This window comes from Phyllobates terribilis, unplaced genomic scaffold (assembly GCF_046119375.1).
Source record: "Phyllobates terribilis strain yellow unplaced genomic scaffold, ASM4611937v1 Scaffold_11__3_contigs__length_659146591, whole genome shotgun sequence".
In the NCBI taxonomy this organism is placed as follows: Eukaryota; Metazoa; Chordata; class Amphibia; order Anura; family Dendrobatidae; genus Phyllobates; species Phyllobates terribilis.
In genome coordinates this window covers 26,873,561-26,898,809 of record NW_027362771.1, presented here as the reverse complement: position 1 = coordinate 26,898,809, position 25,249 = coordinate 26,873,561, and the positions used below count along the sequence as shown (strand labels likewise).

The window sequence follows — 25,249 nt, the reverse complement described above, 5'->3', positions numbered from 1 at the left end:
CACATTACCTGCCAATCGTGCACGAGTCCTGTACATACTCAACGTCATCAGTGCCGCTCACTTTATACTCATAGTGAAACAAGTGTGCATGTGTAAAGTTAGCATGACTAGCTGTCAGCCCACAGCTATTGAAGGTTTTGGGCATGTTTAGGCTATGTTCATCACATAGATGACATTTTAGATGAAAAAAATAGTTAAGCAACAGAGGTTTACTATTCTTCAACACATGGACAAATACTTGTGCATCACACAAATTTGGAGAGCTGCCTTCTTTTTCTGAACATATAAGAGTTGATAATTTGGTGGATATCTGGTTTGTTGCACCCTCAGCTGGAATTGTGTTGTTTCATCCTTCAGGGGGCAAACTCGAAATTTCACAGGTTCCCCATCAAAAAGAGGCCCCTAAAAAGCCCTGTAAAGCTGCAAGTCTCTGGTTTACAAAACATAAACTGTATATATAATGTCTGCTCTCCATTAATAGTGATGTTTACAAGGTTAGGAAGGTAGAAATACCACTAGGCAGGGCCGGCGTCAGCACCCGGGCAAATGCCGGGGCCCTGAGCATGCAGAGGGGCCCACTGGCGGTCGCGCACCCTGCTGGGCTATGGGCGGAGGAGAGCGGTGTCAGCGCCCGCCCTTCTCCGCCGCTTGCTCAGGGCCCCGGCAGCTGGATACTTACCTCTCCCCGCGCCTGCGCAGATCAGCTGTCTTCCTGCTCTGCGCTCCCTGTGACGTCTCAGGTCAGAGGGCGCGGTGACGCCTTAACACCGCGCCCTCCCCTGAGCCGTCACAGGGAGCGCTGAGCGGGAAGACGCCGACAACGCTGGAGTCCGGACCCGGACAGCGAGCAGCGAGCAGCGGGCAGCAGGTGAGGAGAAGGGAGGTGAGTATTTGATTTTTTTTTTTTTAATGTATGGAGGCATGGGACAGTATAAAGAGAAGGGGGGGGGGCATCCTGCATGGGGCATTATAAAGAGGGGGGGTGACATCCTGCATGGGGCATTATAAAGAGGGAGGGGTGATATCCTGCATGGGGCATTATAAGGTGGGGAACAGCCTGCATGGGGCATTATAAAGGGGGGGGCAGCCTGCATAGTGCATTATGTGGGGGGGAACAGCCTGCATGGAGCATTATAAGGGGGGGCAGCCTGTATAGGGCATTATGTGGGGGGTAACAGCCTGCATGCAGCATTATATGGGGGCCAGTATCCTGTATGGAGCGTTATAAGGGGACCGGTATACTGTATGGAGCGTTATATGGGGGCCGGTATCCTGTATGGAGTTTTATAAGGGGACCAGTATCCTGTATCGAGCGTTATATGGGGGCCAGTATCCTGTATGGAGCTTTATAAGGGGACCAGTATCCTGTATGGAGCGTTATATGGGGGCCAGTATTCTGTATGGAGCCTTATATGGGGGCCAGTATTCCATATGGAGCCTTATATGGAGGCCATTATTCCGTAGGGAGCCTTATATGGGGGCCAGTATTCCGTATGGAGCCTTATATGGGGGCCAGTATTCCGTATGGAGCCTTATATGGGGGCCAGTATTCCGTATGAAGCCTTATATGGGGGCCAGTATTCCGTATGGAGCCTTATATGGGGGCCAGTATTCCGTATGGAGCCTTATATGGGGGCCAGTATTCCGTATGGAGCCTTATATGGAGGCCAGTATTCCGTATGGAGCCTTATATGGGGGCCAGTATTCCGTATGGGGCCTTATATGGGGGCCAATATTCCGTATGGAGCCTTATATGGGGGCCAGTATTCCGTATGAAGCCTTATATGGGGGCCATTATTCCGTATGGAGCCTTATATGGGGGCCAGTATTCTGTGTGGAGCGATTCACCGGTTTCTGAGCTATTGTGGAATTTACAATAGATATCGCTCATGTAATGCAAGAAGTGAAATCTTTGCATTGTACTATATATATATATATTTCTCCGCCGTATCTCTGCGTGGTATGTGTTAAAGGGGCCCACTGAGACTCTTTCGCCCGGGGCCCAGAAAAACCTGGAGCCGGCCCTGCCACTAGGGACATCATTGCTGCATGTAAACATTGGCAGATTGATCTGTGGAGGATCAAATTTGACTCAAATTTATTGAAATTCATGGTTTCACTCAATTTAATCATTTTGAGATTTAAACCGGACACACGTTTCCAAACACTATTTCCCACACTGCTGAAGCATCTGAAGCGGGCTAATGTCATTCTGCATTGTTGAGCGGGTCTGCCCATAATACCCTGCAATTATGACCTCTTATGGATTTAGATTTCGCTTTACTGTCTTACGGATTATCATACCTTGTACACTAGTAGTCAATACCTGGGCCATCAGAGATCAGTAGTTCCCAGTGGAGCACAGATTGTACTGCTGAGTTCTTTTCCATCTCTGGAGTCACTGGGTAAGTCTCTTTCTTCTCCAGTGTTTGAGCTCTTATGGTGGTGTTATGGTGTAAGTTCTTATGGTCAGGGGGTTCCTCTCTCTTGCTTGCAAAGTGTAAACTTCTATGGTCATTGGGGTGCTCTCTCTTTCTCTCCTCCACGTGTATTTTATGAGCAATTACAAGCTTTCCAGAATTGATATAATATCATTTTTCTTTTAAGTTTTGCAAAGTCTGTGAATTCAAATTTCAAAAAATCCACTCATCTCTGTTCACATGACTAAAGGTCCTTCAACCTGTGGAGGAACTGAAGGGAAGATGTGAGCCTGTAGTGACTGAGGTTGAGACTGTGGTATAGTTGCTAGAACTAGGTCCTGCATCTGGACTCAGTATTCTAGTCTGTTCTTGCAGCTATCATGCCCTCTGCAGTCTTCTTATGCATGTAGAATAGTGTTGTGTAGCAAAGATTGTATTATACAGTATGCAGAGTGTTTGTTTAAGGTCTGTAGAAGAGGAACATCATTACAATTAACATTTTCATTTTTAATGGATGTGTGAACATGCAGAGGTAATTACCCTCTTCAGACATTTCAATTTCACCCTGGCGCAGTCTACTGCGTCTGATTGTCCGCCTCCTGTAGGCGTGCACACTCCCAAAAATGATGCACAGCAGAGCACACATTCACTCTGTTGGCACCATTACAGTCTATGGCCCCGTCGGCACATACGCTCGGACCCCATTTTGCGGGGGATTTCGGACGTATGTCCCAACAGGGATACAGAACGCAATGTGAAAGCACCCTAAATATTAAATCTTTTCATAAACTTTATGTTTTTGTTAATAAAAGTATAAAAACGTATGCTTATAATTGTATTTCAGTAACCATAGAAACATCCGACTAAAAGATCTAAAAACTCTGAAGCAGCAAAGTTTGTGACAGCAAAAATTGGTGTCAACCTGAAAAGTTTTGTACATGACTGTATTTCAAAGCTTTTTTAAAACAAGTAGCATAAAAAGTAAAGCAAATGAACAAATGATGAGATAAATTATTACAATTTCAATATACATGGAGGGATGACACTACAAGTGCATGGTGCTAATTTTGTGTATGGAACCAGGACCATGTGTTGGCAAGCGTAATATACATAAAGGTTTATGAATCTGTCAAAGGGCAAATATAAGGGGATATTGGGATATCATTTTGGGAGAGTTAGATACATTCAAAGATTTAAGCTACTGTATATTCACTTCACATCTATATTTAGAGTGCATGCTAAATTTCCAGTGGCGGATCTACTGACTTTATCTAGAAGCCTCATAGACATAAAATATATGAGGATATATGGTTGAGCCTGTCAAAAAGGCCTACAAAGGGGTGGTAAAATACGGTCATTTGATGTGGTATTTGGCTTTAGTTAATGGATAGTGCCTTGTAAAAGGGCTACCTTCCATTATGGAAACACATGTCATGAACCACTGAGCATGGCGGCTCAGTGGTTAATACTGCAACTTTGCAGTGCTGGGGTCCTGGGTTCAAATCCCACCAAGGACAACATCTGCAAGGAGTTTGTATGTTCTCCCCGTGTTTGCGTGAGCTAGTCGATCCCCACTGACAACTAAAGACAAAAAGGGAGACAAACACAGGGGAAAGTAACTTTGCTTTAGCCGACTTCAGAAAGATAACTCCAAGCATCCTCCTAGCACCACAGAGGAAGATAGCAGTCTGAGAGCTCCAAGAATTCACAAGGAAAATGTGAGTATCACCGGCCCCTCCCTGCTGCAAAGTGAAACTATTTAAACACCCAGGCCAGGGTGTCAATTAGCAGGAAGGAGGTAGCAGCTGGGTCCTAGAGTGAAACAACTAAGAAAGTGTCTGTAATGCCAAACGAAGAGATCTTCTGCAGCTAACTGCAGGGTGACTATCTGACACACCCGTGACAGTACACCCTCTCTACAAGTGGCCTCCAGACACTCAGGACCTGGTTTCTCAGGATAAGAGGTGTGAAACGAACAAACCAACCTGAGAGCGTTAAATTCTGATGCTGAAACCCACATCCTCTCCTCTGGACCAAAACCCTTCCAGTGCACCAAGTGTTGTAGAGAACGTCGCTGGAGATGAGAATCTACAATCCTCGAAATCTGAAACTCCAGATTACCATCAACCATTACTGGGGTGGCAGTACAAGTGAGGGCTCAAGAGGTTCCACATACTTCTTGAGTAAGGACCTGTGGAAAACATTGTGGAACTTAAGGACCTGAAAAACGTCAAGATGAAACGCTGCTGGGTTAATGACGGCGGTTATTTTATAGGGACCAATAAACCTAGATCCCAGCTTCCAAGAAGGAACTTTCAATCTTATATTCCTGGTAGATAACCACACAAAGCCGTTCACATTCACGTCCGGACCTGGCAAGCGCTTTCTGTCAGCCATACGTTTATACCTGTCTCCCATGATCTTTAAATTACTCACAATCCCCTGACACACCGAGGAGAGTGGCGAAGCATAACGTTCCTTCTCAGGAACTTCCAAAGCACCAAACTGTGGATGGTAACCATATGCACCGAAGAACGGTGACCTGCCAGTGGATTCTTGATGATGATGATTATTAATGAAAAATTCTGCCTGCGGTAAGTAGGATGCCCAATCCTTCTGATTTTGGGAGACGAAACACCAGAGGTAGGTCTCCAAATTCGGATTGATGTGCTCAGTCTGTCCATTCGACTGAGGGTGGAGGGCAGAGGAAAAGGACAGCTGCACCCCCAGTTGAGAACAGAATGCCTTCCAGAACTTGGAAACAAACTGGGTCCCCTGATCTGACACCATATCGAAGGGAACCCCATGAAGCTTCACAATCTCATTTATGAACACCTGAGTAAGTGTCTTGGCATTTGGAAGTACAGGTAATGCGACGACGTGAACCATTTTACTGAACCTATCTACAACCACAAAAACCACTGTTTTGCCTGCAGAAACCAGTAGGTTAGTAATAAAATTCATGGACAAGTGTGTCCATGGCCTACTAGGGATAGGTAGCGGAAGAAGAGTGCCAGATGGACGGGTGTGCTAAACCTTAGAATGCGCGCAAATGCTACAAGTAGATTTGTGTTAAATCACATCTCGATGCAACCCCGGCCACCAAAAACGATGAGATAGGAGGTCCGCGGTTGCCTTACCACCTGGATGACCAGCAAGCACAGAGTTATGATGTTCCTTAATTACTTTGCAGCGCAGATTAAATGGTACAAATAACCTTCCTGAAGAGCAGGAGGCAGGGGCATCCCCCTGAGCCTCCAACACCTCACCCTCCAGTTCAGGATAAATATGCCGAAATGACTTCCCCCTTCTGTAATATCGGGGCAGGGTTCTTATGGTCACCACCACCAGGGAAGCTCCAGGACAAAGCATCAGCCTTGACATTTTTGACCCCTGGAAGAAAAGTGACAACAAAATTGAACCTAGTAATAAACAGGGACCATCTGACTTGCCTAGGGTTGAGACGTTTAGCTGACTGGAGATATGACAGGTTCTTATGGTCAGTAATAACAGTAATGGGATGGACAGCCTCCTCCAACCAATGTCGCCATTCTTCAAACACCGATTTGATAGCCAAAAGTTACCTATTACCCACGTCATAATGTCTTTCAGCCGAGGACAGTTTTATAGAAAAGAAGGTGCATGGACGCCATTTACTAGGGGACGGACCCTGAGACAACACAGCCCAATCCCCCACATCCGACGCATCAACTTCCACAATAAATGGTTTACTGAGTATATGTGCAGTGGCAAAATAATTATTTAAGGAAGAAAAAGCCTGGAGGGAGGCATCCGAGCTTTTGGAAAAATCAGACCCCATCTTAGTCATGTCAGTAAGGGGTTTCACAATTACTGAGTAATTTTGGATGAATTTCCGGTAAAAATTAGTAAAGCCCAGAAAACGTTGTAGTGCCTTCAGGTTCTTGGGACGGTCTCAATCAAGAACTGCACGGATCTTCTCCGGATCCATCCGAAAACCCGAAGATGACAACAAGTTCTCCAAAAAATGCACCTCCTGATCGGCAAAAACACATTTTTCTAGTTTGGCATAAAGTTTGTTATCTTTTAATATCTGGAGCATCTGTTTAACATGCCCCCGATGTGTCGCGAAATCAGATGAGTAAATCAAAATATCATCCAGATAGACCACCACTAACCTCCCCACCAAATGATGGAAAATATAATTTATGAAATGCTGGAATACCGCAGGTGCATTGGTCAAACCGAAAGGCATAACCGGACTATCAAAATGCCCTTCAGGGGTATTAAATGCTGTTTTCCATTTGTCTCCTTCTCTGCTTCTAACCAAATTGTAGGCTCTCCTTAAATCCAACTTGGAGAACACCTTAGCTCCTACAGCCTGGCTGAACAAATCAGGAATCAGAGGAAGAGGGTATGGATCTCGGATGGTAATTTGATTTAATTCCTGGAAATTTAAACAGGGACGTAGACCGCCATCTTTTTTCTTCTCAAAGAAAAACCCTGCCGCCACAGGCGAAGATGAAGGCCTAATGTGGCCCTTCTCCATACTTTCAGTAATGAAATCCTTCATGACTTGTCTCTCAGGGCCAGAAAGATTATACAATCTGGACTTCGGTAGTTTAGCTTTGGGGGTCAGGTTAATAGGACAGTCATATGCACGATGAGGAGGTAAATCCTGACACTCCCTCACAGAAAATACTTCCTCAAAACCAGACAGAAAAGCAGGTAATATTTCCGTAGAGACTGTAGCAAGGCAAATATCTGAACAGTTCTCATGGCAGTAATCTCCCCATCCAATAATCTCCCCGGCTTGCCAATCTACCAATGGATTATGTTTCACCAGTCAGGGAAGACCCAAAACATGGGATGAGAAGACAGTCCAGGACATAGCAAGAGATTATTTCACAATGAACTGATCCCATCATCAGTTTTACATTATGTACAATCTGAGGAAATGCTTTCTGTGCAAATGACGCAGATTCAATGGCGAAGATGGAAATAGGCTTAGCTAAAGTAGCGCAAGCAAGACCATGAGTTTTCACAAACTCATCATGCTGACTCTGGCTCCACTGTCAACAAACACAGAAATTTTCTCAATTTTGCTCTCTAGCACCACCTCTGCTGAGAGGACAAACCGGGAACTGCAGTTTGGCGACAAATGTACCCCTTGCTTATCCAACTCTAGACTACCTAGAGTTAACCAAGTCTGCTTTTGTTTAGGAATTAAAGGACAGGTCCCAATAAAATGTCCCTTTTTCACACAAAAAAACATACACCATTTTCTTGTAAATCTCTGGGGAAATGTATGATGTAAAGAGACCCCCTAACTGCATGGGTTCCTCCACCCTTCCCCAATACTGGTTCACCGCCAGACCACTCCCCCGGCAGAGGTACATAACCCTGACAAGAAGGCCCCGGAGAAGGTGGTCTCACTTGTCTATCCCGAAGGCGTCTATCAAGACCAATGACATGGCAGCCTCCAAGGACTAAGGGGTTTCATATACTGTATACCAAGGCATCTTTCAACCTTTCAGAAAGACCCTCACAAAATTGGTCTCTAAGGGCTGAGTCATTCTCACTACCAGAGGAGTAAGGTCGAAGTTTAAAATACAGTTTACAGGCCTCCTTGAATACAAAAAACTTTGTCCCTACCTCCTGAAAACCTGTCCGGGAGGGCATCCTTGAGTTCAGGCTGGACGGGCCTACCTGCAGAGGCCCCCACATTAGCGACCTGTAGCCGCTGATGCTGTTGCTGATCCTCACAGCGGAGGTCATTCACCTCCAGAGAAAGAGTGCGCAGCCACTCTGCGAGCTCTGCAACTGAATGCATACCAAGGAGAAAGGAAAAAATAAACATGCCCGAAAAAACACAATTAAACCCAAGTGTCAGTTTTTATTTCTCCAAATGTGCATGGCCAGTGATAATGTCACGCAAGGTGTGTGAAAGACTAAGTACAACACAAAGGAAAGGTGGAAAGGGAGCCCAGACTCTAGGGAAAGGGGGGAGTGGAGACCTCCTAGGCTGATCTGATACAGTGCCTACAAGTAGTATTCAACCCCCTGCAGATTTAGCTTGTTTGATAAGATGCAAATAAGTTACAGCCTTCAAACTGCAAACGAGAGTAGGTTTAATGAACAGAAGCATAAATCTTACAAACCAAAAAGTTATGTTGCTCAGTTGAATTTTATTAAATTTTAAACATAAAAGTGTGGGTCAATTATTATACAACCCCTATGTTTAATATTTTGTGGAATAACCCTTGTTTGCAATTACAGCTAATAATCATCTTTTATAAGACCTGATCAGGCCGGCACAGGTCTGTGGAGTTATCTTGGCCCACTCCTCCATGCAGATCTTCTCCAAGTTATCTAGGTTCTTTGGGTGTCTCATGTGGACTTTATTCTTGAGCTCCTTCCACAAGTTTTCAATTCGGTTAAGGTCAGGAGACTGACTAGGCCACTCCAACACCTTGACTTTTTCCCTCTTGAACCAGGCCTTGGTTTTCTTGGCTGTGTGCTTTGGGTCGTTGTCTTGTTGGAAGATGAAATTACGACCCATCTTAAGATCCTTGATGGAGGAGCGGAGGTTCTTGGCCAAAATCTCCAGGTAGGCCGTGCTATCCATCTTCCCATGGATGTGGACCAGATGGCCAGGCCCCTTGGCAGAGAAACAGCCCCACAACATGATGCTGCCACCACCATGCTTGACTGTAGGGATGGTATTCTTGGGGTCGTATGCAGTGCCATCCAGTCTCCAAACGTCACGTGTGTGGTTGGCACCAAAGATCTCGATCTTGGTCTCATCTGACCATAGAACCTTGAACCAGTCTGTCTCAGAGTCCTCCAAGTGATCATGAGCAAACTGTAGACGAGCCTTGACATGACGCTTTGAAAGTAAAGGTACCTTACGGGCTCGTCTGGAACGGAGACCATTGCGGTGGAGTACGTTACTTATGGTATTGACTGAAACCAATGTCCCCACTGCCATGAGATCTTCCCGGAGCTCCTTCCTTGTTGTCCTTGGGTTAGCCTTGACTCTTCGGACAAGCCTGGCCTCGGCACGGGAGGACACTTTCAAAGGCTGTCCTGGCCGTGGAAGGCTAACAGTAGTTCCATAAGCCTTCCACTTATGGATGATGCTCCCAACAGTGGAGACAGGTAGGCCCAACTCCTTGGAAAGGGTTTTGCACCCCTTGCCAGCCTTGTGACCCTCCACGATCTTGTCTCTGATGGCCTTGGAATGCTCCTTTGTCTTTCCCATGTTGACCATGTCTGAGTGCTGTTCACAAGTTTGGGGAGGGTCTTAAATAGTCAGAAAAGGTTGGCAAAAGAGATCTTTAATCCACACATGTGAAGCTCATTATTCTTGGTGCCTGAACTACTTCTTAATACTTTTGGGGGACCAAACAGAATTCTTGTGGTTTGAGGGGTTGAATAATAAATGACACTCTGAATTAACTTTTAACGTTTTTTAAAAAAAAAAAAATTTGCTGCAGTGCATTTCCCACTTCCAGGCTGATCTACAGTACAAATGTCACAATGCCAAGTTAATTCCGCATGTGTCAACCAGCTAAATCTGCAGGGGGTTGAATACTACTTGTAGGCACTGTATCACCCTGTCTCCACTAACGTCCCTGCATTGGTTCCTCACCACACGCACGCATGCGAGCTTAAACCCGGTATTTCCCTAGCGCTTTGCCCTTGATAGGGAAGGGGGGATGAGCACTAGTTGATCCCCACTGACAACTAAAGACAACAAGGGAGATAGACACGGGGGAAAGTAGCTTAGCTTTAGCCGACTTCAGAGAGATAACTCCAAGCATCCTCCTAGCACCACAGAGGAAGATAGCAGTCTGAGAGCTCCAAACATTCACAAGGAAAGATGTGAGTATCACCAGCCCCTCCCTGCTGCAAAGTGAATCTATTTAAACACCCGGGCCATGGTGTCAATTAGCAGGAAGGAGGTAGCTGCTGGATCCTAGAGTGAAACAGCTAAGAAGGTATCTAAGGGAAACCCAAAAGGTCATTTTTTCCCATATGAGCTGTTCAATACTATTACAGACTAGGAGTACTTAAGGGTCCTGTTGGAGATTTTTCTTTGGGTGCCAAAATATTCACTTCATGCCACTGTATAAAGGCACTAGCAGTTGAAAAAGGGTGCTCTATGTCATAGTAACAGGGGTTTAATAGCAGCCAGTTCTCAGCAGGTGTTGAGATCCTACTCTAGCCGTGGGATGACTGCTGCCCCATGTTAATTGAGGGCATATGGATATACATGTATTATATAAGCAAATGCATTACATTTTAAGATATACAGTTTACCTATCACAATTTCCTCTTTAATAGAATAAATATTTTTTCTACATTTGTACATATATTAAGCAATGTAGGTCATGCCACATGAGAGAAGAGATTTTTAACAAAAAATACAACAATATAGAATTCGTAGAAGGTCATATATTTCAATGCTACAAATATGGCATGCTCCTGTATATCTGAGTGACTGCATCGCAAACAGATTTAATAAAATATCATATGATCTTGGTCTGTCGGTATATTATCATAATACCTTTATAAACTTTGTTTTAAAGTTTTCTGCTTTCTTGGCTTTAATAGAACAATTAGTTTTGTGTCCATACTTATTTAGATAAATAAATGACAGCAGACTTTAGAGAAATTCTACAACTATGTTCTTGTTTATAAAGAGATTTTGAGGATGTACGAATATAAAATAGCTAAATAGGAAATCATTCCTTAGTCATTTATTTTAGACCATTGCAAAAAAATAAATGTGTCACAAAACTGCTGCAAACCATCGCATCTATGATAGATAGATAGATAGATAGATAGATAGATAGATAGATAGATAGATAGATATGGGGTAGATAGATAAAGAGAGATACAGTGGGGAAAATTAATGTTTGATACACTGCTGATTTTGCAGGTTTTCCCACCTACAAAAAATGGAGAGGTCTGAAATTTTTATCGTACTTACACTTCAACTGCAAAAGAGAGAATCTAAAAATAAAAACCAGAAAATCACATTGTAAGATTTTTAAATAATTAAATTGCATTTTATTGCATGAAATAAGTATTTAATCACCAACCAGCAAAAATTCTGTCTCTCACAGACCTGTTAGTGTTTCGTTAAGAAACCCTCTTACTCTGCGCTCATTACTTTTGTTAATTGCAGCTATTTGAACTCATTACCTCTAAAAAATACACCTGTCCACACATTCAATCAATCACACTTCAACCTCTCCACCAGGCCAAGAACAAAGAGCAGTCTAAGGACACCAGGGACAAAATTGTAGACTTGCACAAGGCTGGGATGGGCTACAGGACAATAGGCAATTAAGACTGTCCACTTACACGGCATTATTAAACAACACATAGGATCCCCTAATATGCCTAGAGTTCTACATGGATATTGTATACTTCAATACACAAATCATATAGAAAAACAGCGCCCAAAGAGAATTATTTAATATTAACAACTAATCTTTATTGAAAAAATGTTCTTATAAAAACACATGACATTTAAAAAATGGAAAAACTACCAGGTGGCACCATAACTCACAACAGCCGTTTAGTATTATACATGTCTAATCCATAGAAAATACACCACTGTGTAGTATATTGCTGTGTATTCACACAACTAAACCTAAAGTAGTGTGGTGTATATTTACTACGTACTGTATCTCCCTAACACCACCAGAAATGTTGCTGATAGGAACTAATTACCTGCTGTGGGCTAGAAGGCGTCACATACCCTATGTACATTTCGGCTCACTTAGCCTTCTTCTGAGGTACCAATAGGACAATAGGCAAGCAGCTTGGTGAGAAGGCAACAACTGTTGGCACAATTATTAGAAAATGGAAGAAACCCAAGATGACTGTCAATCTTCCTCGGTCTGGGGCTGCATGCAATATCTCGCCTCACGGGGCAAGGATGATTCTGAAAAAGGTAAGGAATCAGCCCAGAACTACATGGGAGTACCTTGTCAATGACCTGAAGAAAGCTGGGACCACAGTCTCAAACATTACTGTTAGTAACACACTACGCCATCATGAATTAAAATCCTGCAGGGCAGGCAAGGTCCCCTTGCTCACGCCAGCACATGTCCAGGCCCATTTGAAGTTTGCCAATGACCATCTGGATGATCCAGAGGAGGCATGGGAGAAGTTTATGTGGTCAGATGAGACCAAAATAGAACTTTTTGGTATCAACTCCACTCACCTTGTTTGAAGGAAAAAGAAGAATGAGTACAACCCCAAGAATACCACCCCAACCGTGAAGCATGGTGGGGGAAACATCATACTTTGGGGGTACTTTTCTGCAAAGGGGACAGGACGACTACACCATATTGAAGGGTCATGTATTGCAAGATTTTGGCTAACAACCTCCTTCCCTCAGTAAGAACACTGAAGATGGGTTGTGGCTGAGTTTTCTAGTTTGACAATGACCCGAAACACACAACCAGGGCAACTAAGGAGTGGCTCCTTAAGAAGCATTTCAAGATGCTGCAGTGGCCTAGCCAGTCTCCAGACCTGATCCTAATAGAGAATCTTTGGAGGGAGCTGAAACTCAATGTTGCTCAATGATAGTCCTCAAAACCTGAAAAATCTGGAGAAGATCTGTATGGAGGAGTGGGCCAAAATCCCTGCTGCAGTGTGTGCAAAATTAGTCAAGAACTACAGGAAAAATCTGACCTCTGTAATTGCAAACAAAAGTTTCAATACCAAATATTAAGTTCTGTTTTTCTATTGTATCAAATACTTATTTCATGCAATAAAATGATGTACAATACAAAGTTATATTATTATTATATTATGCCCAAAAATGACAAAAGTATTCTTGGAGTGATACCTTTATTGGCTAACCAGAAAAAAAACATATATGTAAGCTGTGAGGCAGTGACCGGGATCGTATACGAGGGTCGTTATATATCCCCCACAATGTGTACAGAGACCTATTAAATCCATTGGAGTGCATTGCAGTCACAAACTCACCTGCGGCTGCAATGCAGGAATGAAGGTGAGCATTGACCTGGTCAGGCTCTCTGGCTAAGGCAGATTAGTAAAACCTGGCAGGGCCTTCATTTCTTGGGGGAGGCTACAGGAAGGCAGTGGGGTGGCCTCCTCCCTCCAACCCGGGTTTTCCAGTGGCTCTTGCCACAGGTCCTTTAAAAGCCCTGCACTAAGGGTTAGGGTTGTTCAGTGTTGGGACCTGCTAGGAGAATAGCAGTAAAACTCGGCAGGTCTGTAAAAAGCTGAACCCACGCCTGGGAAGGCTCTGCACCTGCAGGTTCTGAGCGGCATGGCACGGCCGTTGCCCATGGCAACCATTGTGTATGGACTCTCTGTTAACCCAGCTGCGAGCCGGAGGACTTTCTGTTAACCCGTGAGTGCTGAATAAAAGCTGTTTATGTTATACTTGCTTGGGTCACTGCCTCAGTTACTGCACGGTGTGAACACTGCCGCCTTACAGCTTGGTGGAGAATGTGGGCACAGTGACTGAGGCATACCCCGGCACCCTCGACCAGGTGGTCAGCCTGATCGAGCGCTACTCTGCCACTTAGGACTTTATCCGAGACTCTGCCCCCTCGTGGCTGTCACGCCTATCCCTGCCAACCCAGGAACTGGGAAAGGGGTCGCATCCGTCTGCTGAGGACAGTCAGCACCGTACCCGTGCTGAAGGGGTACCCCGGAGTGAGAGTGGCTGGAGACGGGTTCCCACCCAAATGGTCATAAGACCTATCAGTACCTCCACCATGAGGTGCTGGCGGTGTCAGGGGCCGGGACATGTGGTTGCTAACTGCCCCCTGACTACAGAACCCATGGACTGCAGGTATAACCGCCGGGTCTCAATGTATGCCCATATAAGAATAACCTCGGCACTCAATGGATATGCAAAGAAGGTAATTTTATTATGCAGTCCACACAAAAAAATAAACGTTTCGGTCACAGTTGACCTTCATCAGTATTGCTGCAAAATAAGTAGATGCAGTCAGAAAATAATAAAATGAAAACAAAATAATACATTCAAGGATTATAACATAAAGTATAAATGCAACTCAATGGGATATGGGAAGGAAAGTGGAATAAGGGTGGAGGAGGATGTAGGGTAGAGGAGGATGTAGTTAATAGAGGCGGAAGAAAACATACCAAGAGGAAGGAGAAGGTGTATGTGGCTGGATGGTCCAGAAGAAAGGTTTCTGGAGTTACCTGTGTAAAAGTATATGCAGAGGTAAGGCGCCAGGTATAATGGAGACACACAGTCTAAAAGACATAGTAAAAATACCTGAGTAGTAGTAGAAGTAGTAGTGAATGAGGAGAACTGTATAACGCGGTATCCCCCGTTCGTATGATATGGACAAAAGGTAACAAGGCTTCCTGGAAGCGTATAAATTTAAAGAGGTGAGACGCTTGCTGAAGAGCAGTGTATGTCCAGGGAGAGACAGTACTATACCTGGGTGAAGAGGGCAGAGCTACGCGGTATCCCCCGCTAGTAGAAGGCACAGGTAAGAGGTGTGGAGGGTCTTTATTTATATATGTAGTGAGAGGAACGAGGCGCTGCAGAGCGCGCTAGAGCGGAAGAGGAAGTGACGTCACCGGATGTGACGCGTGCGGTCCAGAGGCTTGCGTTCCACCAACAGGAAGTGACCGGCCGAGAGAATCAGGAGATCTGGGCAAGCGCAGTAGTCAAGGAAACGGAGGAGGGGACTGGAGGGGAGAGCAGGAATGGAAGGCAGGGCTTTCTAGGGAGAAAAGAAACAACGAATGAGTACATGTAAACCGAGCATTGTGCATCATATACTATAGAAATATAGTCATGTTAAAGAGATACATTGAATGACAATATAAATCAGAGTTACTAGTTACATTACAGAAAACAGCGTGGCTGAGCATAAAATCACGATATAGAGCAGGGTACTATGTATCCTATTAGATGAAAGCAGATAAGTCATATTCCCTGTTCAGACCTTTGGGGGTCCTGGAATCCAACTCGTGGATCCAGAATGCTTCCCTTTGTTTGAGACGTAAGATCCGATTACCACCTCTGCGTAATGGTGGTACCTGTTCCAGGATTTGGAATTTAAGTTGTGATATATTATGTCCTACTGTAATGAAATGGTGCGGGATCGGTAGTAACATATTTCTACATCTGATTGTCGATTTGTGTTTAGAAATACGATCTTTTATAGGTTGTGTGGTTTCTCCAATGTAAATCATGCCACACGGACATTTAATGAGGTAAACCACAAACGAACTGTCACATGTGAAGTAATTTTTGATGGTGTATCTCTTGCCTGACTGGGGATGAAAAACGGAACTGCCTTTAAGCACATTATTGCATTGATGGCAATGAAGGCATGGGAATGTGCCTGATTTAGGATTGCAGAGAAAGCGTTGTGTCTGGCCTGTTTTGTTGCTGCCAATATCAGCATGTACCAGTGCATCTTTGATGTTGGGAGCTCTTTTGAAACAGGGCATAAAAGGTTGTTTAAATGACAATATGGTAGGGTGTGCTTCTTGTAGTAAGTGCCAATGTTTTTTTATGGTTTTGTGAATCAGATAGGCATAAGGATGAAATGTATGAACAAAAGGGATGCGTTCCTTGGAGCCCGAAGCCGTATTGTTGCTGGAATTCCCTGTTCCGAGTTGGAGAGTGGAAGAGGGGTAACCCCGTTCTCTAAATTTGGATTGCATCTCTTGTAGTCGAAGTTTTCTTGTGTCTGGATCTGAGACAATACGTTCGACCCTTTTAAACTGGGATCTGGGGATAGATGTTTTCATAGGTTTGGGATGATTGCTAGTAAAATGTAGTAGACCATTCCGGTCCGTCGATTTGCGAAAAAGATCTGTGCTAAGGCGCCCCTCAGTGTCCTTAAGTACCAAGGTGTCTAAAAAGCTAATCTGAAATTTGTCATGTGTCATGGTGAAGCCCAAATCAGGCCATGCACTGTTCAGGAAATTGTGAAATAACTCAAGGGACTCCAATGGACCGGCCCAGATGCAAAAAATGTCATCAATGAATCTTTTCCATACGATGGAGTATGACTGGAATAATTGGTTTGTGTACACCATGCAATTCTCAAAGTTGGCCATGTAGCAGTTCGCATATGGGGGGGCCACATTGGAGCCCATAGCAGTGCCCTTAATCTGAAGGTAGTAGGTGTCCTGAAATAAGAAATAGTTCTTGGTGAGGACGAGTGTGAGTAACTCGATGGAGAGGTCTATGATGGAAGGATCTATAGAAGACTCGGTCATGAGAGTCTTGACTGTGGCTATACCGGTGTCGTGAGGTATAGATGTATATAAATTTCGGACGTCAAATGTGACTAATAAAGCTTCTGGGGGCACTTGTCCCAAATTACCCAGTGTCGTCAGGAAGGCTCCTGTATCCAGTAGAAAAGCCGGACTTCTCTGAGTAAGAGGAGTCAAGATTTTCTCCAGGAAAATGGCCAGAGGAGAGAGAAGAGAGTCCGTGGAGGCTACGATCGGTCGGCCCGGAGGATTTATTAAGCTTTTGTGAATTTTCGGTAGTATGTAGAAGACCGGTGTCACAGGGTGTGTTTTAGTGAGGAATTCGCATGTTTTAGTGTCAATAACACCGGCTCCAGCAAATCGGTCAGTAACAGTCTTGATCAATTTGCTGAATTGAAAGGTGGGGTCATGAGATAGACGGCGATACGTGGTGGAGTCGTTAAGTTGTCGTTCGATTTCAGCGATGTATTGTGTACTGTCCATCACCACTATGGCACCCCCTTTATCAGCGGGTTTGATAATGATGTTTTTGTCCTGTCTCAGGCTGTTAAGGGCCTGTTGGTCAAGAGATGATAAATTGGATTCGTAGTGTAACTTGCCTCTGTCAGCTTTGGACCGAAGGTCCTGAAATGCACTGTCAACGAAACCAATGAATGTTTCGAGGGCATGTGAGCCTTGAGGTGGTCTATATGGGCTGCGAGTATAGAGGCCTAGGCTTTTGGAAGTAATGGCTACCTGGGGTTCTGAGGAAGATACTGACACGTGATCAGTGGCAACAGGACCGGTTGTTTGGGCAAAATGAACCTTCAATCTAAGTGAGCGATAGAACCGTTGAAGTTCCATCTCCAGTTTGAAGGTATTCGGGCGATAAGAGGGGCAAAAGGAAAGTCCTTTCTGTAATAGGGAGGTTTGGGCACCGTTCAAGGTTTTAGATGATATATTTACCACCAGGGGCGTTGGGTCTGCGAGCGAGTTATCCTGGTGAAATCCATGCCTCCTCTGATGCTGCCCGCCTCTTCGCGTCTTCTTCTGGATGGGCGTCTTTTGTACTGTCCTAAAAAACGAGAAGAGGAAACAGATTGGTCTCTTCTGTCGGTCTCCGAACCTGAAGAGGAGATATCTGTTGATGAGTGGAAAAAACGGCGAGAATTTCCCCCCGTGGTACGTTTCTCTTGCCATCGGTAGACTCTTTGTAGTTCGTAGTCCTCAGTGTCTCTCTGGAATTTTTGTCTTTTCCGGGTCTCGGTTTCCTGTCGGTGTAGATCAATGTTAGTTTTAATCTTAGCTTGTAAGGTGGACCACTCATCAGCATTGAATGTAGATGAGAGTTGTCTCTCGGTGTTCTTGATCTGATCCCTCGTTGAAGAAATCGCCTTATTTAGAAAGTCTACAGTTAATGTCATGAGATCAAGTGAACATTTGTTAAGAATCTGTTCAAAACGGTTGCAGTAATCCGGTAGATCAGAGAAAAGGGAGGGTCTTAAGGGTACTCTGAGACCTCTGGGTATACGTTGGACCCTCAGATATTCTGTAAGGGTGGCACAGTGAAGTTCAAGATTGGTGAGGTGTCTCTGTTCTTTTTCAAGATCACGACCTCTGGTTTCCTTAGGGGGGACCCTCAAAAAATCACAAGATAAATTAGCTTGTGCAAGTATGGAAGAGGCTTCTTCCGAGTTGTAAGAAAAAGTGTTGGAAGTCATATCCCGACAGCGTGCAGGTGGACCGGTAAATCAGATAAATGAAAAAATCACCGCACAGCTGTTGATGAGTGGTGCTCGAGTAGGGGCCGAACCCGTAACATATAAGAATAACCTCGGCACTCAATGGATATGCAAAGAAGGTAATTTTATTATGCAGTCCACACAAAAAAATAAACGTTTCGGTCACAGTTGACCTTCATCAGTATTGCTGCAAAATAAGTAGATGCAGTCAGAAAATAATAAAATGAAAACAAAATAATACATTCAAGGATTATAACATAAAGTATGAATGCAACTCAATGGGATATGGGAAGGAAAGTGGAATATCTGATTTACCGGTCCACCTGCACGCTGTCGGGATATGACTTCCAACACTTTTTCTTACAACGCGGAAGAAGCCTCTTCCATACTTGCACAAGCTAATTTATCTTGTGATTTTTTGAGGGTCCCCCCTAAGGAAACCAGAAGTCGTGATCTTGAAAAAGAACAGAGACACCTCACCAATCTTGAACTTCACTGTGCCACCCTTACAGAATATCTGAGGGTCCAACGTATACCCAGAGGTCTCAGAGTACCCTTAAGACCCACCCTTTTCTCTGATCTACCGGATTACTGCAACCGTTTTGAACAGATTCTTAACAAATGTTCACTTGATCTCATGACATTAACTGTAGACTTTCTAAATAAGGTGATTTCTTCAACGAGGGATCAGATCAAGAACACCGAGAGACAACTCTCATCTACATTCAATGCTGATGAGTGGTCCACCTTACAAGCTAAGATTAAAACTAACATTGATCTACACCGACAGGAAACCGAGACCCGGAAAAGACAAAAATTCCAGAGAGACACTGAGGACTACGAACTACAAAGAGTCTACCGATGGCAAGAGAAACGTACCACGGGGGGAAATTCTCGCCGTTTTTTCCACTCATCAACAGATATCTCCTCTTCAGGTTCGGAGACCGACAGAAGAGACCAATCTGTTTCCTCTTCTCGTTTTTTAGGACAGTACAAAAGACGCCCATCCAGAAGAAGACGCGAAGAGGCGGGCAGCATCAGAGGAGGCATGGATTTCACCAGGATAACTCGCTCGCAGACCCAACGCCCCTGGTGGTAAATATATAATCTAAAACCTTGAACGGTGCCCAAACCTCCCTATTACAGAAAGGACTTTCCTTTTGCCCCTCTTATCGCCCGAATACCTTCAAACTGGAGATGGAACTTCAACGGTTCTATCGCTCACTTAGATTGAAGGTTCATTTTGCCCAAACAACCGGTCCTGTTGCCACTGATCACGTGTCAGTATCTTCCTCAGAACCCCAGGTAGCCATTACTTCCAAAAGCCTAGGCCTCTATACTCGCAGCCCATATAGACCACCTCAAGGCTCACATGCCCTCGAAACATTCATTGGTTTCGTTGACAGTGCATTTCAGGACCTTCGGTCCAAAGCTGACAGAGGCAAGTTACACTACGAATCCAATTTATCATCTCTTGACCAACAGGCCCTTAACAGCCTGAGACAGGACAAAAACATCATTATCAAACCCGCTGATAAAGGGGGTGCCATAGTGGTGATGGACAGTACACAATACATCGCTGAAATCGAACGACAACTTAACGACTCCACCACGTATCGCCGTCTATCTCATGACCCCACCTTTCAATTCAGCAAATTGATCAAGACTGTTACTGACCGATTTGCTGGAGCCGGTGTTATTGACACTAAAACATGCGAATTCCTCACTAAAACACACCCTGTGACACCGGTCTTCTACATACTACCGAAAATTCACAAAAGCTTAATAAATCCTCCGGGCCGACCGATCGTAGCCTTCACGGACTCTCTTCTCTCTCCTCTGGCCATTTTCCTGGAGAAAATCTTGACTCCTCTTACTCAGAGAAGTCCGGCTTTTCTACTGGATACAGGAGCCTTCCTGACGACACTGGGTAATTTGGGACAAGTGCCCCCAGAAGCTTTATTAGTCACATTTGATGTCCGAAATTTATATACATCTATACCTCACGACACCGGTATAGCCACAGTCAAGACTCTCATGACTGAGTCTTCTATAGATCCTTCCATCATAGACCTCTCCATCGAGTTACTCACACTCGTCCTCACCAAGAACTATTTCTTATTTCAGGACACCTACTACCTTCAGATTAAGGGCACTGCTATGGGCTCCAATGTGGCCCCCCCATATGCGAACTGCTACATGGCCAACTTTGAGAATTGCATGGTGTACACAAACCAATTATTCCAGTCATACTCCATCGTATGGAAAAGATTCATTGATGACATTTTTTGCATCTGGGCCGGTCCATTGGAGTCCCTTGAGTTATTTCACAATTTCCTGAACAGTGCATGGCCTGATTTGGGCTTCACCATGACACATGACAAATTTCAGATTAGCTTTTTAGACACCTTGGTACTTAAGGACACTGAGGGGCGCCTTAGCACAGATCTTTTTCGCAAATCGACGGACCGGAATGGTCTACTACATTTTACTAGCAATCATCCCAAACCTATGAAAACATCTATCCCCAGATCCCAGTTTAAAAGGGTCGAACGTATTGTCTCAGATCCAGACACAAGAAAACTTCGACTACAAGAGATGCAATCCAAATTTAGAGAACGGGGTTACCCCTCTTCCACTCTCCAACTCGGAACAGGGAATTCCAGCAACAATACGGCTTCGGGCTCCAAGGAACGCATCCCTTTTGTTCATACATTTCATCCTTATGCCTATCTGATTCACAAAACCATAAAAAAACATTGGCACTTACTACAAGAAGCACACCCTACCATATTGTCATTTAAACAACCTTTTATGCCCTGTTTCAAAAGAGCTCCCAACATCAAAGATGCACTGGTACATGCTGATATTGGCAGCAACAAAACAGGCCAGACACAACGCTTTCTCTGCAATCCTAAATCAGGCACATTCCCATGCCTTCATTGCCATCAATGCAATAATGTGCTTAAAGGCAGTTCCGTTTTTCATCCCCAGTCAGGCAAGAGATACACCATCAAAAATTACTTCACATGTGACAGTTCGTTTGTGGTTTACCTCATTAAATGTCCGTGTGGCATGATTTACATTGGAGAAACCACACAACCTATAAAAGATCGTATTTCTAAACACAAATCGACAATCAGATGTAGAAATATGTTACTACCGATCCCGCACCATTTCATTACAGTAGGACATAATATATCACAACTTAGATTCCAAATCCTGGAACAGGTACCACCATTACGCAGAGGTGGTAATCGGATCTTACGTCTCAAACAAAGGGAAGCATTCTGGATCCACGAGTTGGATTCCAGGACCCCCAAAGGTCTGAACAGGGAATATGACTTATCTGCTTTCATCTAATAGGATACATAGTACCCTGCTCTATATCGTGATTTTATGCTCAGCCACGCTGTTTTCTGTAATGTAACTAGTAACTCTGATTTATATTGTCATTCAATGTATCTCTTTAACATGACTATATTTCTATAGTATATGATGCACAATGCTCGGTTTACATGTACTCATTCGTTGTTTCTTTTCTCCCTAGAAAGCCCTGCCTTCCATTCCTGCTCTCCCCTCCAGTCCCCTCCTCCGTTTCCTTGACTACTGCGCTTGCCCAGATCTCCTGATTCTCTCGGCCGGTCACTTCCTGTTGGTGGAACGCAAGCCTCTGGACCGCATGCGTCACATCCGGTGACGTCACTTCCTCTTCCGCTCTAGCGCGCTCTGCAGAGCCTCGTTCCTCTCACTACATATATAAATAGGGACCCTCCACACCTCTTACCTGTGCCTTCTACTAGCGGGGGATACCGCGTAGCTCTGCCCTCTTCACCCAGGTATAGTACTGTCTCTCCCTGGACATACACTGCTCTTCAGCAAGCGTCTCACCTCTTTAAATTTATACGCTTCCAGGAAGCCTTGTTACCTTTTGTCCATATCATACGAACGGGGGATACCGCGTTATACAGTTCTCCTCATTCACTACTACTTCTACTACTACTCAGGTATTTTTACTATGTCTTTTAGACTGTGTGTCTCCATTATACCTGGCGCCTTACCTCTGCATATACTTTTACACAGGTAACTCCAGAAACCTTTCTTCTGGACCATCCAGCCACATACACCTTCTCCTTCCTCTTGGTATGTTTTCTTCCGCCTCTATTAACTACATCCTCCTCTACCCTACATCCTCCTCCACCCTTATTCCACTTTCCTTCCCATATCCCATTGAGTTGCATTTATACTTTATGTTATAATCCTTGAATGTATTATTTTGTTTTCATTTTATTATTTTCTGACTGCATCTACTTATTTTGCAGCAATACTGATGAAGGTCAACTGTGACCGAAACGTTTATTTTTTTGTGTGGACTGCATAATAAAATTACCTTCTTTGCATATCCATTGAGTGCCGAGGTTATTCTTATATGTTACGGGTTCGGCCCCTACTCGAGCACCACTCATCAACAGCTGTGCGGTGATTTTTTCATTTATCTGATTTACCGGTCCACCTGCACGCTGTCGGGATATGACTTCCAACACTTTTTCTTACAACGCGGAAGAAGCCTCTTCCATACTTGCACAAGCTAATTTATCTTGTGATTTTTTGAGGGTCCCCCCTAAGGAAACCAGAGGTCGTGATCTTGAAAAAGAACAGAGACACCTCACCAATCTTGAACTTCACTGTGCCACCCTTACAGAATATCTGAGGGTCCAACGTATACCCAGAGGTCTCAGAGTACCCTTAAGACCCTCCCTTTTCTCTGATCTACCGGATTACTGCAACCGTTTTGAACAGATTCTTAACAAATGTTCACTTGATCTCATGACATTAACTGTAGACTTTCTAAATAAGGCGATTTCTTCAACGAGGGATCAGATCAAGAACACCGAGAGACAACTCTCATCTACATTCAATGCTGATGAGTGGTCCACCTTACAAGCTAAGATTAAAACTAACATTGATCTACACCGACAGGAAACCGAGACCCGGAAAAGACAAAAATTCCAGAGAGACACTGAGGACTACGAACTACAAAGAGTCTACCGATGGCAAGAGAAACGTACCACGGGGGGAAATTCTCGCCGTTTTTTCCACTCATCAACAGATATCTCCTCTTCAGGTTCGGAGACCGACAGAAGAGACCAATCTGTTTCCTCTTCTCGTTTTTTAGGACAGTACAAAAGACGCCCATCCAGAAGAAGACGCGAAGAGGCGGGCAGCATCAGAGGAGGCATGGATTTCACCAGGATAACTCGCTCGCAGACCCAACGCCCCTGGTGGTAAATATATCATCTAAAACCTTGAACGGTGCCCAAACCTCCCTATTACAGAAAGGACTTTCCTTTTGCCCCTCTTATCGCCCGAATACCTTCAAACTGGAGATGGAACTTCAACGGTTCTATCGCTCACTTAGATTGAAGGTTCATTTTGCCCAAACAACCGGTCCTGTTGCCACTGATCACGTGTCAGTATCTTCCTCAGAACCCCAGGTAGCCATTACTTCCAAAAGCCTAGGCCTCTATACTCGCAGCCCATATAGACCACCTCAAGGCTCACATGCCCTCGAAACATTCATTGGTTTCGTTGACAGTGCATTTCAGGACCTTCGGTCCAAAGCTGACAGAGGCAAGTTACACTACGAATCCAATTTATCATCTCTTGACCAACAGGCCCTTAACAGCCTGAGACAGGACAAAAACATCATTATCAAACCCGCTGATAAAGGGGGTGCCATAGTGGTGATGGACAGTACACAATACATCGCTGAAATCGAACGACAACTTAACGACTCCACCACGTATCGCCGTCTATCTCATGACCCCACCTTTCAATTCAGCAAATTGATCAAGACTGTTACTGACCGATTTGCTGGAGCCGGTGTTATTGACACTAAAACATGCGAATTCCTCACTAAAACACACCCTGTGACACCGGTCTTCTACATACTACCGAAAATTCACAAAAGCTTAATAAATCCTCCGGGCCGACCGATCGTAGCCTCCACGGACTCTCTTCTCTCTCCTCTGGCCATTTTCCTGGAGAAAATCTTGACTCCTCTTACTCAGAGAAGTCCGGCTTTTCTACTGGATACAGGAGCCTTCCTGACGACACTGGGTAATTTGGGACAAGTGCCCCCAGAAGCTTTATTAGTCACATTTGACGTCCGAAATTTATATACATCTATACCTCACGACACCGGTATAGCCACAGTCAAGACTCTCATGACCGAGTCTTCTATAGATCCTTCCATCATAGACCTCTCCATCGAGTTACTCACACTCGTCCTCACCAAGAACTATTTCTTATTTCAGGACACCTACTACCTTCAGATTAAGGGCACTGCTATGGGCTCCAATGTGGCCCCCCCATATGCGAACTGCTACATGGCCAACTTTGAGAATTGCATGGTGTACACAAACCAATTATTCCAGTCATACTCCATCGTATGGAAAAGATTCATTGATGACATTTTTTGCATCTGGGCCGGTCCATTGGAGTCCCTTGAGTTATTTCACAATTTCCTGAACAGTGCATGGCCTGATTTGGGCTTCACCATGACACATGACAAATTTCAGATTAGCTTTTTAGACACCTTGGTACTTAAGGACACTGAGGGGCGCCTTAGCACAGATCTTTTTCGCAAATCGACGGACCGGAATGGTCTACTACATTTTACTAGCAATCATCCCAAACCTATGAAAACATCTATCCCCAGATCCCAGTTTAAAAGGGTCGAACGTATTGTCTCAGATCCAGACACAAGAAAACTTCGACTACAAGAGATGCAATCCAAATTTAGAGAACGGGGTTACCCCTCTTCCACTCTCCAACTCGGAACAGGGAATTCCA

General features: G+C 44.4%; 1 protein-coding gene across 8 annotated transcripts in view; it reads right to left on the bottom strand.

The window, feature by feature from the left end:
* The window catches only part of HRH2 (histamine receptor H2), a 360,194-nt gene that overhangs the window by 123,052 nt on the left and 211,893 nt on the right, over window positions 1-25,249 (bottom strand). For 2 of the 8 annotated variants that reach the window (XR_012251165.1, XR_012251166.1), the window contains exon 3: window positions 11,398-11,420. The exons of 3 other annotated variants lie outside the window; for them this stretch is intronic. Coding sequence is in view for 2 of the 5 variants with exons in the window: in XM_073651144.1 (XP_073507245.1) it covers window positions 15,014-15,163; window positions 17,619-17,727 (259 nt within the window). In the remaining 3 variants the exon portion in view is untranslated. Of the gene's footprint in view, window positions 1-2,304; window positions 2,692-11,397; window positions 11,421-14,311; window positions 15,164-17,618; window positions 17,728-25,249 lie in introns of those variants that run through there. 3 more of the 8 variants (XM_073651144.1, XR_012251167.1, XM_073651147.1) reach the window with 3 other exon arrangements.